At 38.1% G+C, this 18977-nt stretch overlaps 2 protein-coding genes across 3 annotated transcripts in view; one reads left to right on the top strand and one right to left on the bottom strand.

Annotated features, from left to right (window-relative positions):
• LOC145205196 (low-density lipoprotein receptor-related protein 1-like) overlaps positions 1 to 18977 on the top strand; it is a 75428-nt gene that overhangs the window by 32213 nt on the left and 24238 nt on the right. For both annotated transcript variants that reach the window (XM_080077857.1, XM_080077856.1), the window contains exons 41-53: positions 567 to 687; positions 1002 to 1089; positions 1490 to 1699; positions 2224 to 2372; positions 3067 to 3215; positions 3628 to 3723; positions 3861 to 3958; positions 4382 to 4532; positions 5035 to 5221; positions 16177 to 16387; positions 16780 to 16966; positions 17987 to 18097; positions 18576 to 18741. In XM_080077857.1, the coding sequence (XP_079933983.1) occupies positions 567 to 687; positions 1002 to 1089; positions 1490 to 1699; positions 2224 to 2372; positions 3067 to 3215; positions 3628 to 3723; positions 3861 to 3958; positions 4382 to 4532; positions 5035 to 5221; positions 16177 to 16387; positions 16780 to 16966; positions 17987 to 18097; positions 18576 to 18741 (1924 nt within the window). The remainder of the gene's footprint in view (positions 1 to 566; positions 688 to 1001; positions 1090 to 1489; positions 1700 to 2223; positions 2373 to 3066; positions 3216 to 3627; positions 3724 to 3860; positions 3959 to 4381; positions 4533 to 5034; positions 5222 to 16176; positions 16388 to 16779; positions 16967 to 17986; positions 18098 to 18575; positions 18742 to 18977) is intronic.
• On the bottom strand, positions 5549 to 13891 carry LOC145205198 (uncharacterized). Its single transcript, XM_080077858.1, has 11 exons — positions 13754 to 13891; positions 13149 to 13232; positions 11770 to 12257; positions 9535 to 9783; positions 9038 to 9169; positions 8573 to 8697; positions 7899 to 8108; positions 7306 to 7821; positions 7005 to 7222; positions 6268 to 6454; positions 5549 to 5986 (listed from the first exon to the last, which is right to left on the bottom strand). The coding sequence occupies exons 1-11, from the start codon at positions 13841 to 13843 to the stop codon at positions 5898 to 5900; spliced, it is 2388 nt and encodes a 795-aa protein (XP_079933984.1). The 5' UTR covers positions 13844 to 13891; the 3' UTR covers positions 5549 to 5897.

The following is an 18977-nucleotide window of genomic DNA, read 5'->3' as shown; positions in this document are numbered from 1 at the left end:
ATATAATTTATTTTTTAAAACGCTAATTTTTTTCTTCGCGGTTGAAGTTTAAAAATCAAATGCTGATTTTCTTAATTCTCATTACGAGATTCATGTTTCATTTCAGCTTGTTTAGCATGGTTAGCAATGATCCACGGGTAGTTAGTGAGATCAAAGAAAGGGGTTAAACATTAACGTCGTGAGCAAACAATTGAAAAAGAGAAACATGTACCTTTATTTTGCACATATACGTAGATTTATTTAGATTACAACGTTGTAGCAAGTTTTTTGTTTGTATATCGCTGGGACAAACTAAGTTAAATTCACCAAAGCGCCAATCGTCTTTTTATTGGCAAAAATTCAGTACCAAAGGAATTAAAAAGAAAATTACCGTCAGTACCAAAGGAATTACTGTCTGTTTAGTGTCACTTATCTGTAGCTTGAAACCCCTTTGAATGTTTGCATTCTCGTCACGTGACAGTTTCCTCCAATTACAATTAAACGCGGTATGACGTTTATCGACACTTGATCTACAATAGTGAGCATTATGAGCCTGTAGGAGTGATAACTTGTGTATTTCATTATAGGCAACAACACAATCGTGTGGATTGATACTGCTGCGAGTCTAATCAAGGCTGCATCACGTGATGCCAAGTCACAGTGGATTGTTTACTCCCCATACGTGGACCATAAAGATACGGACGGAAGGTGAGAGTGCAGTGAAGTTACGAATTGTTAAAAATCGCATGTAAACAGTACAGTTTCATTTTTTGGTTTCTGAATTATTTTTTACAACCACAGTTTGTCGAAAAGTCCATCATATATTTTTACATTGCAATGTAATTCATTTGAAATTAAAATGTTTTTTTCTTCAACGTTTTGATGAATGTAGTGCATTATGCTATGAAATTTAATGTTAGTTGGAAAATCGCACAAAATTTAGGACTGCAGTGCCTGAATAGTAAACAAGCTATAGGTGTGTGTAAGGATAATCTCTATTTATGTTTCCGTTTATTTCTTAGACAAACAGGCGAGCGATTTGAAGGCGTAGCTGTGGATTGGATAGCTAAGAATGTTTACTGGACAGATCCAGGAATGGACCTGATCAAGGTAACTTTTCATAATTATTACGCTTTAATTATTTCACTTTTCCATCAAAAACCAAAACAGATCTTAATATGACTGTTTTTTTGCCAAATTTAACATGATATTAATGTTACAAAGGGAAATTTTGTTGGACCGAAAAATATTGTTAGTAGAATTGGTGTACTTGTTTTTGCCTGTGTGATAAATTCAACAAGATATAACTTTTCAAAGGGAAATTTTGTTAAACAGCAAAAAACAAACATTTTTAACCAATTTAGAAAAAAAAATTCAGACCGGAACGAAATGAACATATTTGTTCGGGAACAAAATAGCGATATAAACAAATTTCCCAAATCGAGCAACGCTATTTTATTTAATTCCATTCCTATATGAAAGACTAATCCCACACAACTTTGTTTTTTAGGTGATCAGATTGAATGGCAGTTTTCCTTACACAATATACAAAGGTGGTGAAAAGGTCCGTGCGATTGCGGTTCATCCAACCAGGGGTTTGTTATTTGCTACTGACTGGGGGAGTGAAGCTAGTGTGATCAGAATGCGACTCGATGGTTCACAATCTACACAAGTCGTTACCGGTCTTGGATGGCCCAACGGACTAACCATCGATTATGAGGTGATTTAATGTATTCTGGTAAGATATAGAGTTGGGATACGGCTGTAATCAATACCTTAGACCTGTGGTGTGCAACCTTTGTCACTGCGAGGCCCAATACATACAATTACCACTATACAATTACCATGAGCCAAATACAATTCATTTTTCAGTATATTTGAAATACAAGCGGGCCGCACTACCTTTAAGTAATCGGTCGCATTTTGCCCGCGGGCCGCAGGTTGCACACCCCTGCCTTAGACCAGTAGCTCTCAACTTTTTTCGACAAAATCGTCCCTTAATAATTCAAAACATTTTCATTTCTCCCTAATATACTACATAGTAGAACCTACTATGCTTAACCACACAAAGATGCTTAACCACACAAAGGTTGCATGCTTAACCACACAAAGTAGATGCTTAACCACACAAAGGTTGCATTTGGGCACTTTATTAACTTTACAGGTCTTATTCCCATATCTTAGGTGTCTATGTACAAACCACATGAAAAAATGACCTAATTGTTGTATTTTGTGATTCCACAGCACGACAAGGTGTTCTGGTGTGACGCTAAAACTGACCTGATCCAGTCATCGGATTTGAATGGAAATAACATTAAGACTGTCGTAACAACCACACAGCGCAGAGCATACGGTCTTACGTACTTAAACGGAATTTTGTATTGGACAGACAGGTTTGTAGTTTAATGTAACATACAATTTCCGTCATTCTGTTTACTTGCTTTTCCAACTAAATGGATTTTATCATTATTCACTTAAATCTAGCTAGGTTGACTCAGTTTTACTCGTTTTTTTCTGGTCCTTGCTTATCTAAAGAAACCATAGTCCCACAGGCCCATTATACCGAGTCAAGCTCGTCCCGGACAGACTCCTTTCGTGGGTTTGAATTTCACCGCAGATTAGATTTTTCTAGCCTACCCCTTGCCATACGGACGTGGATGCTTAGGAGACCGGGTTGATACGGTATGATGAGCCTGGCATACTATGATTTATAATGAGTATGCCGTATCGCTGGTCTACATGAATCCCAGTGCGTGTTCAGGTCTCATCCCACTACGTATGTATGTTCACCTTAACTATCTAAAAAAGGTTTGTCACGTTATATCAATGCTATCCAAATCAAGCAGTTTACTCAAGGTAAACATGTAGCCAATTAAACTCTTCATATTTTCAAACTAAAACTCTTCATTCACTATTTAACACGTACGCAGCTACTAAAAGTTAAGGTCACCAACGTTTGTTCTCCTATTCATGTATTTTCTGTACTAACTACTATTCAGTTCTCAAATATTTTTCTGTCCTTTTAAGTTTTTTAGTCTTGGAGTGTATTTCTAATACTCACTAACTTAAAATGTGTGTTAATTGCAGTCAGTACTTGGATGGTTCGATCAGCAGTTATGACATAGTTGGCAGCACAGGACAGCTTCTTAGACGGAGACTCTCAAATCATCTCAAGGATATTGTCGCCTACAGCCCTGACCGTCAAAGAGGCACCAATGTTTGTGGCATTAACAACGGTCAGTAAATTTTTTTTCAACCGGCTTTGTACGGTTTATAACTGTTTTCTGGGTTGTTGAAGGTGGTGGGCTACGACTTTGGGTCAATGTTCTTCTGTATTTTTTACTCTCGTGCACATTTTATAACTGATGCTACGATTCTATGTATCTTTGAGACAGTAAATCTTGGTTCTGGATCCGTTTGAACCAAAAAATGTCTGGGTTAGGCGAAGATTCGGATTAACCGATCACTGACTTGATATTTTTTTCGTTAAAATATTGAAACTTTTGGCATTAGGCGAAAATATTTATTTGAATTCATAAGGATAAATAAATTGATGATTTAATACATTTGAACCTTTGGCATCTGATCATAACCGTTTTGAAGAGCTTTTGATTGTGCCATATTGTTAACACATTCGTCGTCTTGCAGGCGGTTGTGAACAATTGTGTTTCTACCTGGGAGACGAAAATCGAAAGTGCGCATGCGCGTATGGGAGGTTAAGCGATGACAACATGACATGCCAAGGTAAATACAATTACTTTTTTGCATCTAGTTTCACCCGTTTTGGGGATTTGGGACGATTTAGTACATTTTTTTAGTTTACCTGTAAAGCTGTATTTTTAGAACAGTATACAAAACTAATGCATTACTTTGTTTTTCAGCATATGACCGTTATATCTTGTATTCATTCCGCACTGTGATTCGAAGTATCGATGTTTATGATCCAACCAACCTCAACGAGCCCTTCCCGCTAATCGAGGTAACACAATTATGGGATACTCTTAAAAGGGTGCTGAAACACATCACAAACATTTAACCTTGTCAGTTACTAGCACAAACTAGCGTAATAATTTTTTTGCCTCAATGGGACTGTTATTGACGTCATAATCTGTTTTACTTCCGCCAACTTTCAGGAATGACGCAGCAACCCACGTGTTTGAAGGTCTTTCGAGGTTGTTGGTTCTAATCCCACCTTTTTGTGTTTTTCTTGTCCAAGTGCGTTTTCCAGTAACACAGACTTCCCAAAATTGCGACAATCGCCATAATATGTTCCAGCAGACACATAACACTCACCAAAATTGCGACAATGGAACACAAATTGTTCACAGTTTGACGCCGACATTGCTTATTTTTAGTCCGGTCACCGTATGTCGTAAATATAAATGATCAATTGTCACCACAGAATCCTAAAGTGATGCAGTCGGTGGTTGCCATGGCGATGGACTACGGAGGCAAGCGGATTTTCTACAGTGACATGGTGAAGGGAAATATCTATTCAATCAATATGAAGGAAAGAGGAAGGTCAACACCGAACCGAAAGCCTGTCGCGAAAGGTACGTGTTTGTTTTAGGTCAGAAATGACGGAGTCTGGGGTCACCTCTGCAACCTATAGCACGTTAGTCAAGGCTGCGAAAAAGCTTTTTAGGTTTATTTAAATCAGCTGAAATCAACTACATTACACACAAGCACAAGCAAAACCACAACTAATTTGTCATTACAAGTAAATTGGCACGCGGGATTCGAAAAGTTTGATCCTTGGCCTAATAGTTACACGATTACTCTGCACCCAACTTAAAACGCATTTTTTCTGGAATTAAAAGTTATTCGTAACGCAGAACTGAAAAATCAAATGCGTTGCCGTTAAGTATCTAAAAACAAATTAAATATTGATTTAACAATTGTGTAAGTCACTCCGTATCGTATGTTTATGTATTGATTTTTTTGCCTTTAAAATAAACAAAGTACATAACAGTACATAGTTGCTCTATCGACTGGCAAAATGTTTTCTTTCCACTAGATTACAACTGTTTCTTTCTAAAACCTGCTTTTATTTAGACGTAGGTACTGTGGAGGGCTTGACATACCACCGAGGTTACGACGCTTTATTCTGGACAAGTTATACCGACAAGACTGTAGTGAGGATGTTTTTATCTCACCCGAACGCCACAGCCCCAAACATTATCGTTATGAAACAGTCGGAGGATGACAGCTTAAGGGCTCTAGTCATCTACGAATGTAGCCAGTAAGTCTAAAATTGCTTGTATTTTTGCATAATAATGTTAATTAAAATAACTAGCCTTAAATAGGTTTACATGCTAAACTTTACTTTTTGGGCTATTTGTGAGTTTGGTTTATAATTTTGGGGGTTAAATGAGTTGACATTTTAAACAATACTTGTACTTTAAAAATGGAATCACATAGCTCGTTGCTTGGTGGATAAAGACTATAATGAACCTTATGTCTTATGATTTAAGTTCATGAAAAAGTCCTTCGTCCTTAAGATTTTAGGCTATATTTATTTTGCCTTAACTACATCATCAGTTTCTTATTTAAACATGATCAGTTTAAAGAGTGTAAACAACATTTATTTTCTTCAAAATGCGACAAAACAAAATATTAAAAAAAATAGACTTAATCGTACCGTAAAAATGCGAGTTTTTTCGTAATACACAAAAACGGAGAAAAAAAACACAATATTCTAGGTACGCTATATATCTATATATAACCCAAGAATTTGAAATAATACAGTGTAAATGAAATAAAAAATAAAATAATACAGTGTAGCTTCATTAATCAACCGTATATATGTTCTAAAATGCATACATTATCGTGCATTGGTTTGTGCTTAAAAGCGGTGGGAAAATTGTGCAGTAAATAATAGTTGTGATTTCCCATTTTGTTTCACTCTTGTGTTCAGTTCAGGGAGAATTTATCGCTTTGTATTTTTCCTTCTCGGCATCCGAAAGACTTTTCATCCATTTCAGTTTGTATTCTCGGAACACAGTCACTGTGCAGAGAAATGTATATTAGCCAATAGATAAGGTTATTCGGTATGGTACTCATTGTTGTCTTTGTTGATTGGATTTCCTAACAGATTTTTTGGTACCAAAATTGTTTACCGTGTATTTTAAGATACAAACACAGCAAAAAACACCATTTTTTCTGGCAATACCAGTGTTCGCAAACTTATTGTCAAATTACGAATTGTTTGCAGTTGCACAGAATTGAAATTGCACTTATATTATCCAAAACATTGGTTATGAAAACACCATCAACTTTGCCTTTTACCTTTTGGCATTGGTTTCTCGATCACTGTGGGTTTGTAGGGGGTTGCGTTGTCGTGTGGCATTCTGACGTAACAGGTGTGTGACGTCACTTGTTCGTCATCGTCGTTGCTTTTCACAGCGAACTCGATCGCACCACTGATTGTGGTGTCAGCGTTGGAAAACGATTCCTCCGTCGCTTCCAGTTCAAACTGAAAAATCGGTAACATTTAATTCCAACTCCAGGTCATATGGACTTGTTTACTTTGTGTGTGGTAATATGTCTCGTTAGGTCGGTCTGGTTGTCCCCTGCATTAGGTTAACATGTGTACAGCAGCCTATCCCAGTGTCTATAAATTCGACTTTTGTACAACGCCTCTGCATGTGTTCCGGCAGTTTTTGTCTGAGAGTGCGAATTATAGGGACCTATACTCTTTGACGTACACGAGCTACCAAGAAAGCTTAAACCACCGACTTTGATTTAAATTAAGTCAACAGAAGACCTAACTTGCAGTGATTTGGAAGCAGTTTGTTGTTTCAGTACTTTTTTGCAAGAGTGTTAACGGTTTGGATGTAAATGGAGTGACGAATGTGTTTAATCGGGCTGTTAAGTTCTTGATGTTTGTTTAAAAACTTTTTTTCATTTCTTTTTTGCACGCATCAATCTTTCCAATGTCTAGTCCGGAATTTGGCGTGTGACATCTGTCACTGTCAGCATAATAGCTACTGCGCTGCCGTTGGCAACTTCCAGTGGCACTTTACCTGGTAACCCTGCCACCTTCTGCTGTTGAACTGCAACTCCTGTGGCAGTTGGTTTACAGTCGGGCGAAATCCTTCTCGAAATTTCATCTCCACCTTGTCACGCTCCTCCAGGCGTATGACGTCACTACGGTATGTGACGTCACTTGCTCGCCACTCAGCGTTTTGTTCCATTTGTGCGCAGATGCGCTGCGCAGCCTCCTCCGGGACCACGTGGACACCTGTCAGCCAATAGGAATAGAGTTTACCTTATTTAACCTCACAATAGAAAAAACTTTTTTGAGCACTAAAAGTTGTAACTTACTTATTACTTGTGGCTGCTTGACCTTCTGGTGTACCATCACCACTGTATCAAACGTGCGATTGTTCTGTAGTAAAAGATCACAGACTTGTCCTAATTCCAAACTTGAGGAACCCGATCCCGAATGTTGGACAGCTGCATCGAAAACTAGAATTATAAACTGCCCTGGCAACCTGGCTTTGATAACCACGGGATCGCCATCTTGAACTCCCACAGGATCTACTAAATTGTTTTGTTCCGCGGTGATATCGGTCCAAATTCCCGGTAAAGTTTCGTTGCTTTGCCCTGATCCTTTGACTGTCACTGGGCATCTTGACATAACCTTGATGGTTGGTTCAGCCCACATCCGGGTATCTGCTTGCTGATTGGTTCCTGGTTGCTTGACAACAGCGGTAATAGGTACTGCAAGTTTGACCAGTGCTGGGATTTGGACTCCGTCTACTAAAGACCCCGACTTTCCCATTACTTCTTTTGTAATGTCAATGAAGGGACTACATGCCACTAGAGACCCCGACACCCCTAAATCACAGAAAATAAACACTTGGTGTTGGTTAAATTAAATTTGAATAAAACGGTTTTGAAATTTAACCCTTTACCTTCAACTGATCGAGCTTCGTGACTTGTTTTGGTCACGGCTTCATCTCTAACTTTCATGGGTTTCATCTCAATCATATGAGCGATCTTCCTCACGGCCCCCTCTTCCATCTTGATCGTGACGTCAGACAGGATAGTCGAAGCGAAGAGACCGCCTGCTGACGTCATCACAAAGCGGTCGGCCTTTTGTGACGTGATCACTGCGAATTTTCCTGAAGAAATATAAACATTTTTAGGTTTTGAATAAATCGTTTCAATGTTATAAACGAGTATTGCTCTTCCAGCAGCTTTATCATGAATAATGGACGCCTTCATCAGGATAAAGGCATACCTTAAAAGACAAATTTCTTGTAAACCGAAAAAGGGCATTAACACACATCATAAACACCGATAACAAGCTTATGCGGCTACAAACTGGCACCAACGAGTAATAAAATATAGTTCAATGGTGTAAAAGTGGCCGAAAATTTATTCAATGTCAGTCTGTCTCCAAGGAAATATACACCTAAATCGTGTTTCCTGTCGAATTTGTACAATTAAGTCGCTTAAATCAATCCAAACAAAATTAACACTTTCAATCACAAGATTTCCTTGAAAGTTTTCAATACTTTGTAGCGAGGAAATCGCGACTTTTAGCTTATATGCGATGTGTTTACACATTTTCAAGAAACCTTACCTAGCACTTGTGTGGTGGTAACTGCATAGTAGTGCTTATCCCCATTCACTTGTCGTGTTTCGATTTTTGTTGGAGCGCGTTGCCATGCGAAGTGTCGTGACGAAATGATGACCACATCTTCTTGTCTACACATTAACATCACTTTTATCAGTGAAATTATGTCAAACTGATTCTAAGTTAGGTTTAATTAATTATGGGCCCCTTTTCCCATTTTAGTTAGTTAGTTAGTTATCCATAGTTGATCCTCCGAAAGTTTGACCCCGGATAACCCAGCGGTTCATCCACAGGCCACCAAAACGTGAAAAATTAAATTTTTCACTATAATGACACAAGTTTCTAAAATGTGTTGTTGTGCTGTATGTTGATCTCTATTTCACAAAGAACCCTTGTTTGTTAAGAAATCGATCAGACTTGGATAAAAAGTGTAATACGAACGTTATGCATTTAAATTCAATACAATGTTACTTGTTAATGCATTCGTCCAGTATTCGCATTTTGACTGTAGCCTCTTTATGTAGTGAATAAGTCAGGGGCGTGAGATTGACATCGATGATGTAACTGCACAGTTTGTCGCTATCCTTTAATCCCAGCTTTGTACTAGAAACAATACTCAGGTTAAAATGTCCGTATCTTCCAACTCCTGTTTTACTGTTTATATAGGGGCTAAGACCATCGATTAGACACGTGCTAATATTTACTTGTTATGAAAAACCGTTTGTGTAATTTGGAATCAAGTCAATGTACAGACTTGGAAATACATATTTCCTCAGTGACATTGTTAGTCTATTATTCAAAACGAACAAAAAATACTTATTGCAACATTTTCACTCCATGTAGTTAGTACAGATTTTCTCCTAAAGAAACGCAACGTTTACTTTTAGAAACCTGCAGGTTCAAATTTGAACTTTGCTAAAAGTAGGATCTACTGTTTTTTACAGTTTACACCTAACACTTTCACTTACTAATTATAATCTTGGGTCTCGAACTTCATAATTACGTCACCTCGCAGCGCCCCCTCTGGAATATCCACCTGGGCGTAAAACGGAGACTTCACCTCGCCCCCCACTTTGGGTACCCGGGTTACGTACACGTTCGAAGGTAGGGGTTCGGGGTTTGCTGGGTCCATCTTTTGCTGCCACAACTGGGGCCGAGGAACGATTTTAAACTGCGCTGGACGCTTGCTTAGTCCGAGACGGGCAAATTTTGCTGAGCTGAAATTAAGGGCAAATGTTACACTTACAGTATATCGTCAGGCATATCGAGTCATTATACAGGATCAAGTCGCTCTCCCAAGTGTTTGAAAGAAAACTGTATAACAGTAAAGTGTTTTTTAGCCTACTGTGGACCAAAAATCAGTTTTGTGGTTACAGTGTCTTTTTTACGGTTTGTGTAAGTTGTCATAATAATTGAAGTTGTCGCTTTCTATCGTGGTTAAAGTATTTTTATATCGGCTATGGTCGTTTCATATTGTTTAATTTTTAATGGTGTGAGCTTACAAATTGTAAATAATATTGTTTTGAAACTATCACTCATTTTCCTGTAGTTGGTCATGGGGTTGCTGTTATTATGGGTCCCCTTCCCTGAAGGGGACACATATTGTTTTTGTCTGTATTTTTTTTTTCTTTTTTCTGTCTAACGCTGGTTTGTTAAACGCATTTGGTCAAGAAAGAGTGCTTCAAATTTATTCAAATTTGGACAGATGTTAGTTATTAATCTAAATTTGATCCTCCTGAAGTTTGACCCCGAATTACCCAGTGGTTCACCCACAGGCCCCCAAAATGCAAAATTTTTAAAACATGGTTTGTTATATGCGTTTGGTCAAGAAAGAGTGCTTCAAATTTGTTTAAATTTTGTCAGATGTTAGTTATTAACCAAAATTTGATCCTCCTGAAGTTTGACCCTGAATGACCCAGCGGTTCACCCACAGGCCCCGAAAACGTAAAATTTTTAACGCTGGTTTGTAATGCTGGTTTGGTAAAGAAAGAGTGCTTCAAATTTATTGAAATTTGGACATATGTTAGTTATTAATCCAAACTTGATCCTCCAGAAGTTTGACCCCGAATTACCCAGCGGTTTACCCACGGGCCCCCGAAACGTAAATGTGTCTAACGCTCGTTTGGTCAAGAAAGACACTGTAGGCAGAAGTCCCAAGAGAGTAACTCACTGGTTTACGATAGCAGGAGGGCTCAGCTTGACGTCGGACAGACGTTTTACGAGACGTCGTTTCGGTGATTAGAAATCAGCTGTTTTGCACAGCAATGCTATTTCGTTTTATTAAGTTGTCACTCACATTTTCAGTTTTGGCGAAGGTTTCACACCTATGACGTGATTTAAACCTAATAAGCGTGCTTCGGTTTCGTATATGTCAAGCAAAACTTGTTAATCAAAATAAAGTTGAAAAATCAAACTTGACATTTTTGCAAGATAAATGTTTTTTTTTAAATGCTCGTTGTCAGGTTGGCCGCCGCATGACCATGGGTTACTTAAGGACAACTAGTAGGTATTACTAACACAGTTCAGAACTTTCTTTCATCATAATGTAGTGTTTTTTTGCTATAAATTTAGGAATCAACACTCAAGGCATGTATAAATTAGGTTAAACGGTTTTGTTGAACAGTAAGGACGGCGTCTATTGAAAACGGTGTCAATAGGTCAAACAGTCGTTTGGCGTGTGCACCCTGAGAGGTTACTGAAGGTCAATGGTACGACAATATCTGGGTCAAAGCAAGAGATTAAATTAAAGTATTTGTTTCGTTCTTTTTTAATGTTTTTGTAATTATATGACAATAATAGTGCAAAAAGAATACGAACAATTTTTTTATTGTTGGGTTAATGCTTTCTAAAAATTTGTTTTTAAAAATCTAAAAGTCACCGCAACATTTGTTTACCGTAAATCCGCACAAACACGCGTGTGGGGACCCATTAGTTTTTGTTTACAAAAACAATCATATGTGTGGATCAAATGATGTGTATAGTAAATTGGTAAATATCGTATAGAATATATAAAATGGAAGTATATCAGAAAGCCACCCTTCTAGTATAATTCTTTAAAACATGATTTCCAAATAAAGTTGTAACATGGCGGTACTATACATACCAAAGAAATACGGCAAAAACATATCGTTACTACAAAGTTTTAAAACGTAAAGGCCTTATTCCACTGATGCCAACTGTTGAAAATCCTTTACAAATGTTACCTTATCCTTCTTTGATTCTTTCTTGTCTTCCTCTCTACCATTTCCGGCTCCTCCTGGATGACAGAAGGAGGAATCTCATCTTCTTCTTTCTTCTTTACATCTCCATTACTTGCTACATCTGTACGCGCAACGAAGTCCTCTTTTCCTATTTTAAGATCTTTTTCCTCTTTGATCATCTCTGCTAACTCCTCATCCCTCTTCACGGGGTCTTCCTTGTCTCCGGACTCTGATCTCATTTCGGGAGTGACAGGAGGAGGACTTGGGAACATCCGGTCAGGATCCAGCTCGTCGCTCTGGATCGCCATGTCCACTTTATTTGACCTTCGTTTGACCTCGGTCAGGTATGCGGACTTTACTTTCTTGTCACGTGACTTTTTCCTTCGGTGTCCTCTGGATGGGGATGGTGTGGATTTTCGAGATGGTGGTGGTGATCCGATTGGTGAACCAATCACCATGGGCATATGAGGAGTGGTGGACCTCTTAGGCGTCTGCAATTTAACGTATGTTCACCGATCGTAATGACCTTGCTGCACTGGTATGTAAAAGGTATAAGAATATCACTTAAATAGCAATAACGTGCATATATAAAAAGTAGTCCTTCACACAACCTCCTTTCCAATATATTTTGCACTTTCTTCAGAACATTACATTTCTAGCCGTTTTGGGAAAACTTTTTACCATGATAAGCTGCAGACAGTGCACACTGTTTTGGACCCATAAAGTCTCAAGGTTTTGAGATATTATGTCCTTGACTGCATTTGACTGGACTAAATACGCATGTTAACACACTGACCCGACTGCTGTGCACTGCTTGTGAATGTTCAACTACACCTCACGATAACTACAGCTGTACAACACATGTTACGTATATTTAGGTCTCTAGTAAGCAAGTTATTAACTATCTTCTTAGTACAAAACACGGTCTGCCCAAACCAAACCCAAAAAACTTATTTTAGAGGCTTTTACACCATTGCAGCTAAGGCTGGTAACTTTTCCTAAAAGACGAACTTGCCCGGCCATTGTTATGGCAACTGTCGACGACGTCTGTTTGTTCAGGGTTTGTGAGACTTTGTGTAGCGAGTTATTGTAATGCGCTCTGTCAACACTCCCAGCTACCAAAGCCCGACACGCTCGTATACCTTACGGATTACGTCGTATTGTTTGCTTAACCCGTGATCTCACTATGTTCAATAGCCCAGAAAGCTTTATTTTACGACTTAGAAAAGAGTATCACGTTTTTGCCACTTCTGCCTGATAATTACACAAACAATTGTAACATTGGGTATCGCACATTGCAGTTTAGTATGCCAGAACAAAAATGTTAGTTTTTAAGTTCGGACTAGACCAATACATGTATTTTATACACAAGCTCGACTGACCTTTGGTGAATTACCCCGTTTATGTGAGAATTGACTTGTAAGGACGAAGCCTTGTCCGTGTTTCTTTGTGCTTTCCAATGCTTCCTGCAAAGTAGTTTCACTTGATAATATGTGATTTTTTTGTTGGTAATAACTGATAAGTTTTCTTGTTTCACAAAGGGAAAAAGATTTTCGTGAGATTAAATAGGTCTTTGCTGAAGCAAAGTTCTAAGATGGGCCGTTGTAAGAGTAAAACAGATCATTTTCCAAAAGCCTCAATTTTACCAATTTAAATGTGTAAATAGGGCTTTGTTTTAATTAAATTCGTGTTTCGGTGGCGTTTTCAGCTTGTAATTGGTTCTGGCCCGTTTACAACTGGGCTAAAGAAGAAACATATTTCATATTGCTTTTGTTTGTGAAATAAGTTGTGGTTCTAAACTGCGTTGAAAACGTCAGACCACGTTGCGCAAAAGGATGTTAAAAGTTCCTGTTCCAATGATCTTATTTTCAGTTTACTGTTATACACATCGTAGAATAGGTGGTGAAATTGGTGCGCAATTAGTTTGAAGATTGCTTCCAATGGTTTGCTACAGAAAATTTGAAAACCACATCTACCGCACATTTACCTCAATTTTCTGGACATTATTTTCTGTGATTGCTCTCATCATCATTTTCGCATGTTCCTCCTCTTCAAGCTGTTTCTTTGTCATCGACATCTTGTTGTTTTGCTACAATCCAAAACTTCCCAATATGTTTAATTGCAGCTAATTTTTACAATTGCTTCAGCAACCGATTTCCTAAAAATACCACATTATACGTCGTGGTATATATTCCTTTCTATATTTGAAAGCCAAACGGTCTGTAAAAAATGCCTTTTTCGGACGCATTGACCGACTTCACTTATATATATTTTAACAACAATCTTCTCTAGCTTTATAATTGACTTTTCCAGCATTATACAGCCTAAATACATTCAGAACGTATAGTATCTTTACAGTTGTTTACCACACTCCTTTGTACGTGACTTCAAATCCTAGACAACATTCGTAAACATTCATTTCACTCATAGGGCGTTAATTACTGAGCGTTTGACATAAAGGTACAGTATACAGTCTTCAATTAAGTAATATCGTCTTGGAGCTATGCCGTCTTGGATTGGGGCGACTTTTTGACACTGGGCTCTCTAGTTACAAATGGAGCGTACATTCAATACATACTTCTCTATAGCGGTGCGAGTAACCTGAGATCGCCTTTCGTATGTTCACAACAATACTATAAACACATTAAAAATGTTTGTCTGATTTCATGAACGCTGGGTTATAGGGAGTCGTTGTTTCAAAAATGCTTTAGCCTGGAAATTCCAACTTGTCGACTCGACTAAATGTTGGGTCTTATACGATTTCATGGGTTTGATGAGTTAGTATCTTAATCTAAATAGTTAAGACACATATGAATAGCTGGGATCAGCCCTGAAGCGTCGATGCAGACCAGCTATTACGGCACACTCATAGAAATCCTAGTACGCCAGGCTTATCAAAGGCGTTGTACCGAATCAGCCGGTCACCAAGCATTCAACATATGACAAGGCGTAGGCTAGAAAATATGGTGAATGCTTGGTAACCGGCTGATTCGGTATGACGCCTTTAATAGGCCTGGGGTGCTATGATTAATCCAAATAGATGTTAAAATTAACAGAGTTTGTACACCTTAACATGAAAACAACTGTCATTTGCAAACTATTTGTAACAAACTAACGTACAGACGATACGGATTTGAAGATTAGCTTTACTACAAACAAAATTGCCAGATCTATTCTAGATCAGTCATGACAAAAAAAATATGTATACGTTAAAGCAGTGGTTTTCAATTTTTTTTCGACGATTTCCTCCCTTAACAATTCGAAACCTTTCCATCCGTCCCTAATATACTACATAGTACTAATAGTAGATGCTAAACCATACAAAGATCATTTGAAATTGAGTCTTTTTTCAACTTCACATGTCATATTTCCTAAGCTTAAGGGTATATTTACTAGCCACATGTAAAAATTAAACCAAATTCCCCCCCTTCAAGTTTTAAAATTCTTTCCCTGGGAGGAATTCCTTTCCGGTTGGGAACCACAGTCCTTTACGTTAACAATTCTTTACTTCGGACAACTTCCTACCTTCTAATTTTTGTTTCTTATTCTATTTTCACTTAAACATTCATTTTGCCACCATGGGCGGTCAGTCACTACACTTGTTGTCTTCTCTGTGTTTACTTTCCACTTGAGTCACCAGTTGAAAGTTAGTGGTGAGGGGAGACACGCGAACATCGTATTGTTACTTTTACCTCTTGAGTGGCCGATCACAAACAACAGCCGTGTATCGCCTATGATTTAGCATTGGTTACGTGTTTAAAATACTTTAGTCGTGTTGTCGGAATATAATCGATTGTTGCGACACACGGAGCTTAATGAATTTTGGGAGAAAATGCGATAAATAATAATTATATGATTGTCTTAAATTCATCTTAAATACCATTTTCTATTGATTTTACCAAATGTTAGAAACCAGAAAATTACAATTTTTCTAAATAAATTCGACCGAATCAACCGAATTATTTATGACGTCACGCGCGAAGATGTACGGTACGCGTTTGACATGAAAACATAAGTTTTTTCTACGGGGCAAAACGTGTTGCACAACAGGATAGTTGTGTTCGATTATCATTTTCGTTCTGTGGGTTTTACGGTTGCCTTGGGCCATGGTTGCCAGGATGCCAATGAATTACTGACTTTTTGTCTGTAATGAGAAAACGATAATGTTTTCAAAATCATAACGGTTGACACATGTTTTGTTTTGGCATGGTTTTAAAGATTGTGTGGTACCTTATTAGGCAGAAAAGTCACGCTTTAGGCTCTAAATTTGTATTCGTAAAAGATTCGAATCGCAACAAATTATTTGACCAAAACCGATTTTTTGCCCGAAGCCGAATCTTTGTGAAAAAGCTCAATTCGTCTCGTGGTTGTTTTGAAGCCCAACCTAACTTCATTATAAATCTTTTGAAGGCAGAACTACGTGTTTTGGACGAACTGGAACAAGAAATCACCAGGTCTTTGGAGGGCACATTTAGATGGTGGCGACCCACAAGCTATTATTGTGACTCGAATCAGCACTCCAAATGCGCTTACAATCGACATTGTGGTCCGACAACTCTACTGGGCTGATGCTACTTTGGATAAGATTGAAAGTTGCGACTTTAACGGACGAAATAGAAAGGTGCCTTTCCGTAGTTTGAAAAAACGTAAATTGTGTAGCTAAAACAAAGAGTTGACATAAACAAATAGGTTTCATGATGGAAACAATGGCCCAAATAGACGTAAAAACCGACATGCTTTATTATTCAAACGTTTCGGCGAATGCTCATGCCACCATCAGTGACAATAAGGGCCACATCAGTTATACCCATTTAAATCCACTTGAGTCACGTAAAAGATTGATAAAAAAGGTGCTAAACAGGTATTAAACTATTGTATTTAATTTGTACTTTTTTCCCACTTTAATACCTCATTCACCATTTTCCGAGCACAAGGCAATTTTGAATAGGTTTCAATAAATGTGCGTTTTGTTTAAGCATGAATTGTCTTTGCATATTCATTCATAAATCACAGATAATACTTTCACGTGGTTTGGAGCACGCCTTTTCGATCGCGGTTTTGGGGAAGCACCTGTATTGGAGCGACTGGCAGCGGGAAAAAGTCATGCGCGCCATCAAGTGGACGGGAGAAGAGGTGGAAGTGATGCGGAATCTGACTTATATCAACTTACTGGGTGTTCTCGCCGTATACAACGATTCGTGTAAGAACTCTGCTAAATGCAATGCAGCAACTTTAGGTTGTTGTAGGTTTAAGGCTGTCGAAGTTTTTAAAGGCGGCATTTACTGTATTGTATTATTAGATAAAAAAAAAACGTTTATTATGGATACCTTTTTAATTTGTCAGTCTCCGTAATACTGCCTGGGTTTTCTAGGAGAATTTTTACTGATCATAACTGCCCTTGAACAGCAATATCGAGGTCATAGCTAGAGAATATTTTTTTAGAGAATTGGGATTTTTACCCGTTTTTTACTACTTTTGAGAGAATATGACAAAATAGCGATTTAAAAAAAACATGGGCAAAACCTTTTTAGGTTGGGTTGGTGCATTCTACTAATTTGTCCTTAAGAATCTAAAAATAATTAGTCACACCTATTTTACCGTCACAAATTCGCATAAATACGTGTGTGGGGCGTCTTTGCTTGCAAAACAATTATGATGGTCAAATAGTGTGTATAGTAAATCAGTAAAAAAAGATATAAAAAATATAAAATAGAAATTTATGTAAAAGCCACCTTACCAGTTAGTAGGGATGGGCCGAGCCGAGCCAGAACCCGAGTACTCGGTACCGAGCATCGCTGTTTTTAATGCTCGGTGCTCGGCCGAGCAGTTGCACAAACTGACCCGAGCGTTAAATTTGCATATTCACGCCCTGCTAACATATGTAACTAGTGTTATAAATGGTGTCTATGAACAAAAACGAAAGATTTTTCAAATGCACTAGATGTTGGGAAAACGCGTATTTTATGGGCATGTACAGGTTAATAAAACACCGCCGGTGACGTAAGAGACCTTGTAGAGCTAAAACGTAGAAAGGGGATTTTTTGTGACGTCATAATGCACCGAGCGTGCTCGGCCGAGCACCGAGCATTAAAGTGAGATGCTCGGTGCTCGACCAAACAGAACATTTGCAGTTTTGGCACATCCCTACCAGTTAGTATGGAGTATTAAAGAATATTAACCACACTAACATGTAGTTAAGCTGACTTCCGTTGCTTCACAGGTGTCCCAAACCCGTGTGATAATTTCCGATGTAAACATCAATGCGTTGTATTGGACGACGGAAAGGCTTCATGTCTATGTCCCAATGGAGAAGTCGCTCATTTATGTCAAGGTACCTTGTCATTTTCTTGATTTTTTATTAGTAACTGTAATCTTACCAGGGGCGTACATTGTACGATAACTGTATGAAACTTTTTCCAATAGAACCCACGTATTGTCAAAAATTTACAACACAAAAACGTTTTTTTTCTTTTCCTGGATAGTATTTAATTTTCCAAGCACATTCGCACGGTAATATTTTGTTTTAAATGTGGAACTTTTTATCGCATCTCTAAATGTAAAATAAAAGCATGATATTGGTTTTTGTTTAGTAGGTAGCATTTTTAAATTTGTTATAACACCTTCACAAGGCCTGGCGTATGATTACCCTTTAACAGACATTTTTAGTTGTCCACGTAATAACAACGATTTTACTTATTACAACTATATGTTGGAACCCACAATAAAACTTGCTTAATTTGAATCACATCACAATTTTGTCTTTGGTTTCAAAAAATCATCTGATCTAAAATTTGCCCATTAATTTACAGGAGAGGAGCTGAGCTGTGGTAAGAACGGTTTCAACTGCAGTGTTACGGCGCCCACTGGTGGCGATAAACAGGAGTGTATCCCATACTCGTTAACTTGTGACGGAACCCACCATTGCGATGACAGCGCCGACGAAGATCCACTTTACTGTGAACGCCGAAGTTGCAGGTGCGAAAAATGTTTTTTATCAAAGCATTAAGCTCGAAAGAATACAAAACAGTTTCAAACTTATTTGTTAATGCTTAAAAGTTTCAAGGGCATTAAACTGCTGTTTCGGTTGACTGTGTCATTTTGGGCCTTTAGGTAAAGAAAAACTAAACTGTGTAAACCAGGGGTGGGCACCCTTTTAGGCGACGCGTGCCAATTTGTTTGTTATTTCCATGTGTTAATGACCTCGCATGCCA

The sequence above is a fragment of the Phallusia mammillata genome, chromosome 8, assembly GCF_965637545.1.
Source record: "Phallusia mammillata chromosome 8, kaPhaMamm4.hap1.1, whole genome shotgun sequence".
Classification (NCBI taxonomy): Eukaryota; Metazoa; Chordata; class Ascidiacea; order Phlebobranchia; family Ascidiidae; genus Phallusia; species Phallusia mammillata.
This window is presented reverse-complemented; position numbering and strand designations above follow the sequence as displayed.

Coding starts and splice junctions, on each gene's coding strand:
- LOC145205198 (XM_080077858.1), bottom strand. CDS start 13,843: ATGTCGATGACAAAGAAACAGCTTGAAGAGGAGGAACATGCGAAAATG. Junction 9,170..9,534: donor GAGACCCAAGATTATAATTA/GTAAGTGAAAGT, acceptor TATTGTTTCTAG/TACAAAGCTGGGATTAAAGG. Junction 7,822..7,898: donor CGAAGCTCGATCAGTTGAAG/GTAAAGGGTTAA, acceptor TCTGTGATTTAG/GGGTGTCGGGGTCTCTAGTG.